The sequence below is a fragment of the Austrofundulus limnaeus genome, unplaced genomic scaffold (assembly GCF_001266775.1).
Source record: "Austrofundulus limnaeus strain Quisiro unplaced genomic scaffold, Austrofundulus_limnaeus-1.0 Scaffold141, whole genome shotgun sequence".
In the NCBI taxonomy this organism is placed as follows: Eukaryota; Metazoa; Chordata; class Actinopteri; order Cyprinodontiformes; family Rivulidae; genus Austrofundulus; species Austrofundulus limnaeus.
This window is the reverse complement of record NW_013952543.1, coordinates 757,298-764,764: the sequence shown is the minus strand read 5'-3', so window position 1 is coordinate 764,764 and position 7,467 is coordinate 757,298. Positions and strand designations below refer to the sequence as shown.

General features: G+C 39.5%; 1 protein-coding gene across 2 annotated transcripts in view; it reads left to right on the top strand.

The window, feature by feature from the left end:
* LOC106522976 (inactive dipeptidyl peptidase 10) overlaps positions 1-7,467 on the top strand; it is a 62,573-nt gene that overhangs the window by 39,777 nt on the left and 15,329 nt on the right. For both annotated transcript variants that reach the window (XM_014016248.1, XM_014016247.1), the window contains exons 6-9: positions 2,409-2,461; positions 3,056-3,137; positions 3,575-3,695; positions 3,787-3,941. In XM_014016248.1, coding sequence (XP_013871702.1) covers positions 2,409-2,461; positions 3,056-3,137; positions 3,575-3,695; positions 3,787-3,941 — 411 coding nt within the window. The remainder of the gene's footprint in view (positions 1-2,408; positions 2,462-3,055; positions 3,138-3,574; positions 3,696-3,786; positions 3,942-7,467) is intronic.

Genomic DNA, 7,467 nt, shown 5'->3' with positions numbered 1-7,467 from the left:
CATTAGCACCTCTAGTAATATATTTACTGAGAAAAATGGTGACGTGTTCAATACTTATTTTACCCGCCGTATATTCATCCCGTTTGCTTTGAAGCACTAAACATTACTTTCAGAATCCACAAACTTAGTTAAACAGGACCTGACTGTGTCACATGTTCTCAGTATACCTGTTCTGATGGTCTTCAGAATAAGGGCGGTGACCCTGTAAGTTTCAGACGGGTCTGTACACACGCACAGAGTATGCAGGCTGTGTCTCAGTTCATGGGCTGTGAATTGAGACATRGCCCACCTGGGCCATGTGGACCACATCCTTCCCAGTCCAGGTAGGCTGTATGAGAYGGTCTAGCCTTCACTTGATGTAAGTTTGCATGACCACATGCGACCCCCATTACCGTAGAGATCGGTTTCATATCAGACTGAAAATGCATTGGGACATGTATTTACACATCTTTTCACTGGAAGAATAACTTCACAGTTAAAATGTTACACATAAAAATATAAAAAAACAGCAATAATTCGTGTTTAGCTCCAGTATCTGTTTTAGTAGTTGCATTTTTTTTATTTAACATCTTATTGCAGCATGAATTTCATCAGCTAAGTTGATAAATTTGCTTTAAAAACAAATTTTTCGGTCCATGATGAATTTCCAAATTATCCCAACTTGGTAAAAGAAATCATAAAAACTCCACTGTCTCGTTTCTCTGTTCGGTTTGCTGTCGGCACATTGAATCTTGGGATATCCTCAGCTGGTAATTATAGGTGCATCCTTCGTTTCTGAGATTTTGAGGGCCGCATGAGGAGGAGCCTTCAAATTGGGAAAGCACTCGTTGCAGTGACGTATGCAGCCGGCAAATGTGCACTCATGAGGATCCAGCCCATGAACTCTACCCAGAAAGGTCGCCGGCTGGGATTTGATCCGGCAACCATCTTTCTGAGAGACCACAGCTCTACTAACTGAGCTGTCGTGCCACCAATAACAACATATGTATACCTCTCAAATAATGATGCCCCCCCATCAGCCTGACAGTGGTTTGATCCATACCTACCTGAATATTTGACTTCAACTTGTTTGTGTCACACTCAGTCCCCTTTTGTAGCAGAAAGTGTTCCTGCCTTTAGTGCGGGAGTATGGAGTTTGATCCCTATTCAGAGAAATTTGTTTGTAGTATTTTAGCTTTTTGTTTTAGCAACAGTTTTACTTCTTGTTTAAAGTAAGGTTGGGCGATAAAAATTAATCACGATTAATTGTCATATTTAGCCGATAACGATTAATCTGATAATTAATCCCCTGTGGTCTCTGAATGCCCTGATATCCTAGTCACATGACCAACTTAAATCACTCTTGTGGGAAAGAAATGTTCTTTGGATAAATCTGTTCCAAATTGTGTCAAAAGGACAGAATTCAGGCTATAAATCAATGTTTCAATTGTGTTGATRAACCAAGTAAAACCGGAGTTATGATAAATAAAGTACAGAACTTTGTTTTTAAATGTTCGTCATATTTGAAGAGGAGAGGAGCACCAAGCAGACTGACGGCATTAATCGTAATAATCAGAAAGTGCCAAAATATAATCAATTAAAGTTTTTCTGATGATTAATTGCACGCGATACGATTTTGCTCAACCCTAGTTTATAGGTATTTCTGATTCAAAGGAACAGGAAGTGTTTTATCATTTCAGGAGCTCATATTTGATATCAGGACACACCACAATAAATCATTGTGTCTGAAGCAGATTTTAGTCTGATTTGGTGGAATCATTTATCAAACTTGTGTCATCTGCTTGTCAACATATGTTTTTTTAATTATTGAATTCTTGTAAAGATCCTGTCACACTATAATATTTAGACAACTTATGTCTACTTGTGAAAATATCGTCCCACATTTAAGATGTCTACGTTGAAGACAGAATTTRAAAAATCTACTGGAAGCATCTTTTGGACTTATTCATACGGTAATGCATGTTAAACATATTTATAAGTAATTTATTTGTAACATTTTCACAAGTCTAAGTTGTCTAAAACATTATAGTGTGAGAGAGTCTCAAAGCTGCTATAAATCAGTGACAATTATTTAAACACCAAAATATAATCCTAGCCAAATTCCCTAAAGGGATCTACTTTTTCAACATGGTTCTAAATAATCTTTAGATTGAAAAACGACACCTTTATTTGATGCCTGTTGACAATTTCACACCATTATTTGCTCTGTAAACTGAATGCACTTAAACCTTTAATGTGAGCATAGATAATGACCAAACGTCAAATTGTTTTAAATTCCAGCTTGTGGGGCAACAAAACAMCAAGGGAGTTATTCAACCAACTGTAGGTGCATGTGTGTGAGCTGAACTTTGTGTGTTTTCATCTCTGTGTGACACACCTCTGTGCATGATATCCTCTACCTCTTTCAGGTGTTTTCTCAGTCCTTCACAGCCTCCTATGCCATCTACACTGTGGCTAATGGGTAGGTGGAACTGTAARTGCTTCTGCATGAGATGCACTAGGCATGAGCCGTGACCAATGCAAGCAGAACTGCAGACTGAAAACAAAAGTCCCCCCCAAAKTGCGTCTCATTGCGTCCAATCGTGGTGTTTCTATCCGACATGCATTTGTTCATCAGTGTTCTCTCCAGGTTCCATAAACAGCATACTGTGAGGTTTGTGCAGTACCGCACTTTCAGTGTCACTGCCTGAGATTCATTTTGAGCATTTTCAGTGGGGAAAAAAACAAATAAATGTTTCTGTGATGGCTTTGAATGATCAGGGGAGCATCCAGGAAATAATTTGGGAAAGGACGTCTAGATGACCTGCAGCATCGATCGATGTCTGAGTATGACTTGGAAGAGTTGTGTCTGCCTGACAGAGGATGCAAAAAAAAAACAATTGTTGCACTCCTGCATGAGCCAGCCCGTTCTCCGTCTTCCCTCTCTGCATCTTGCTCTTTTGTCCTGTCTCTACAGCTGCTTTTCCAACATGGACCAACTAAAGAGGGCTTCAGGCAGGACAGTGGTCTCTGATGGGGGAGGTTGTGTCTGAGGGTCTGTGTGTGTGTGTTCCAGGGATCTGCTGGAGCTTCACCCTCCTGAAGGGGAAAAGACAGAACTGCAGTATGCTTCCTGGGGTCCTCAGGGGAACCAGCTGGTAAGCAAGGCTTTCACTTACTTACCAGAAAAAAACATGCCATCATCAGCAAACATGATTAGGAACTTTATTTACCTACTTACRAAAGCTTTTTCTATTTGGCACAAATTTCAATTATGAAAACACAATCACTACAATGTCATAGCTATAAACCTCATTTGCAGGGGCTGTGTCGCTAACACGATTGTTTTATACCAATATTATTATTTATCTACCGCTGCTGTAATGTAATTGGCTTTTGCTGCCATATCAGTGCTCATCTGCACCATATTAACTGGCAAGTAGAGATGTATTGGCTCTCAGCGGTGTGTGTGTCGGCCAATGATTCATTCATACTTGGATGGTTTTTGCTGCTTAAATTGGGCAACCAGCTGTGCAGTCTGCAACCTTCCTGTCTTTGACAGTGGATTGGTCTAACGTCTGTTTCATTGTGCCAGGCGTACGTGTTTGATGGAGATATCTACTACAAGCCCAGTGTGACGAACAAAGCCCTGCGCCTCACCTCCACCAACCAGGAACAGAACGTGGTGAACGGACTGTCCGACTGGATTTATGAAGGTAGGATCTAGTCCAGCTCCACTCGCAGGCAGTCGGCAACGATGAAAGCAGGTTCACCATTAATAAAACAATCTCCTGTATTCAAAACCAGAGGAGGTGCTTTTGACATACGCTGCTCACTGGTGGTCTCTGGACGGTGCCAGGCTTGCATACCTCCGCATTAACAACTCTGCWACACCTGTGATGGAGTTACCTCACTTCCTAGGTGGCATCTATCCCTCCAATGTGGTCTTCCCCTACCCGAAGGTAAATAGATTTTGTTAGGAGCCACATCTTTTATGCTTTTAGGTTGGTGCTGCTGTCAGCACGTAGACAGCGCCGCCGTTTACTGCTCGTAAAAACTGGTTCAGCGCAAAGCTCACGGTTTAGGCTTGAAACACAGCTCTGAATGCTGAGAATATGAATCATTTCTCTGCACAATTTAAAGTGTTGCTGTAAATTCCAATCAACAGAAGCTGATTAGAACAGCTGCAGAGAGACTTCGCAAAAACATTCTCATCTGTCAGTTAGAGGYGAATACAAGCACCTATACTTTTCACACAGTTTTCATTCATTTTTACCAATAGAGCAGGAATGCACCATATATCACAGGGCTATTCAACTAAACTGCTCCGGCAGCCACAGTTACTGCAGGTCACCAGCACAGGGGCCAAACATCCAGCAATTAAAGTCATTAYGTAAATAAAACCAACATTACAAAGATCTTTTATTTGACATAGTTTATTTTGCTCTATTTAATAATGAATACAACATACAGAACCCTAATGATAATTAAACAATATCAAAAACAAAAATAACACATCATGTCTCCTATTTAACACACATCTTATTTTGACATCTCTGACTGACCAATTTTATTTTCACTTTCATAGTTTTATCTTCAACTACTTGTAGTTTTAACTGTCTTGTGTGTTCAGAAATGGTTTTTACCAGCTGATGTTTCTGTAGACACCAAACATGTCTATGTCTAATAAAAGAACTTACAGTAATTTAAGTAAAATAACCGGGGGTTTGGCTAAAGAGATGAATGAACCAAGTGGCGGGCCGAACTTTGGTCACTCATGACCTGGATGTGGCCCATGGGCCACCAGTTGAATAGCCCTGATATATCAGTATTAACATCGGTATGGCAGATATTGGTCAATTTTAATATTTAATCCCTGATATTGATTTCCCACTTTTTTACATTGGGTTGAGGGACATCCATGGGGTTAGGGGGTTATCATGCTTTTTGTCAGCAGTATTTTACTTCCTAAAAAGAAACGGTCAGAAGAAACGATTCTTTTAAAAACAATGGATACTCTCAGGATTGGACTTCATATTTTCTTACACCAGACTCTTCCAGTTTTTCAKAAATAAGGTGCCTTTTTTATAGGATGAAGTTGTTGATTTCATAGAGACCTTCAGCAAGGTCATTTAGTGCTAATCAGATGAATGTTGACCGCCTAAAGGAAAAGTGTAGCTACTCTTTGAGTGGCAGCAGCTCTGTATGTGTGGAACAGACAGCCTTACAGCTCTGACTGAGCAGTGAAGAGAAATGCTGAGTTTTTTTTTTATTTCAGTGAACTAATTCTCCAATTATTCACAAGACTCAAGACCTCAGTGGAAATTGAGTAAAGGAACTTTTTGTGTTTTTTTAAAGATTCATGTTAAAGAAAATAATAGGTATATTTAGGTAAAGTATATTCTAGTATTGTAAAATTACGTTTAAATTGACATAATGACATTTTTCAGTCAATGTCTAATCACTCATGATAAAAAATTATTTCAAAACGATAAATCAGATGAGTCCTCTCATCATTTATTGATGATGGTGACAGAAAACCCTGCTAAGTAGTAGCATAGTCGACCTACCATAAAAACTTTATTTCTTTATATTCCTGGATATACACTATAGGTCTGTGCAAATTAACCAGATGGAGTGTGTGAATTTTTAAACGTGGTGGGTTGATCAGGACTGGTGACTAAAACCCTGCAGCATAGAAATAAGGGCATCAAATAAAAAAAAACTAATAAAAAACCACTGGCCCTTGATGTGCTACCTCAGCACTTTTTAAAAAAATTAAAATAAAACATCTGCTAAACATATCAGAATAAGTACCTTGTTGTCTGAAATGTTCAAATGACACTGCCTGGCCAAAACCAAGTGTCCAYCTGGATGTAACTAAGGTCTATGATGTGGGGTTGCTGCAGTTGGTCAGGTTCAGGTTCAGCAACAGTTTGTGCTCAAAGAATGAGGTCAGCTGACCTGAATATACTGAATGACCAGGTTATTATTCCATCAATGGATTGTTTCTTCACTGATGCCACGGCCATATTCCAAGATGAYAATRYCAGGATTCATGGGGCTGGAACTGTGWRAGAGTGGTYCAGGGAGCATGAGACATCATTTTCACACAGGGACTGGTTYCACAGAGTCCAGAGTGAGAACCTTTGGTTTAACTAATTTTAATGCACAAATGGGATTAAGTCATAACTCAAGAGAAAGTGGTAAATACAGTACATGTCTCTTCATATTAAAATGTTTTCTTCCTTAGGGATGAGGAATTGCTGTCAGAGCAATAAACAGGACATCTAAATTAAATTTAGAGGACAAAAGGAAATAATGGTTTGATGAATAGTTTTCTGAACTAAACAGACTAAATAAATAAACAGCAGATGTCAAACATGAGGAAACAACAGTCCTGAAACGTTATTCATAGTTAAGTTTGAATTGTGCCATTTGTTTATTTATGTTTGTCAATTTTATTGTAAGTAAATCTTTTTATAAGCGGTGGCAGCGTGCGTCTCATTGCTGTAGATGTAAAAGGCACATGAATCTCTGGTAATCCTGGGTACATGGACTCCTTATATCCATCAGAGGACATCACATGGAAACACCACGGCTCCTGTGAGAAAAGCACGTGGATTTGCTTCAGACACTGAAAAAAAAAAATAACTTGATCTATCACACCGGCTGCTTGTGTCTTACCACTGTTRTACTGAAAACATCCTGACGCGTGGCGTGCTGGTGTGGTTTGTTAGCTGCTGACAAGAAGGCCCCGCAGAGAGTAATCACAGCAGCACAGAGAACTGTTGGCTTCCAGCTACACATCACAGCTACACAACATGTTGCCTTCACCATCGTGCAGCATCACTAAAACTGCATCACACCCTGGTCATCTCTTCGTGCTGCTGCCCTCTGAGAGCTCTTTAAAGTTGCCGCCTCCAGACTTAACAGTTCTTAGCCAAGTGCCTGTAGAGATCTCAACCCTGCTAACTGACTGTATTATGTTCAATACGCTCAGCCACGTGTGCAATAATGTATGAGGTGCAGTTTTTATGGAACGAGCGCGATTTGTGCTGAATCAGCATTCACACTTGTTTTCCTCTTTAGTTTTATCTGTATGATTTTTTCAATCTAACTGCATCTGCATATTTCTAATAACCAGCCATATATACTGTATTTAAATATTCAGCTCTATCAGAAATAATGTGCGAGGACTTTTAATATTTGTATCTTTCATACTATTAGAGTTATTATCACCATTGCAAAGAATATTCCCTATGGGTTCACATTAAAATCTCTTCAATTCATTCAAAACATTGATCTCTGAAATCTACTCAGCATACTTGCCTTATTATGCTCTTTTTAGCTTTTAGCTGTGGCTTTGCTCATTTTAGTTGTTGGCTACATCTACAGTTTAGCTTTTAGCTACATCCATCATTTTCTGTACACGCTTCTTCCTTTTCAGGGTTGCGTGGGTCACTGGTGCCCATATCCAGCAGTCAC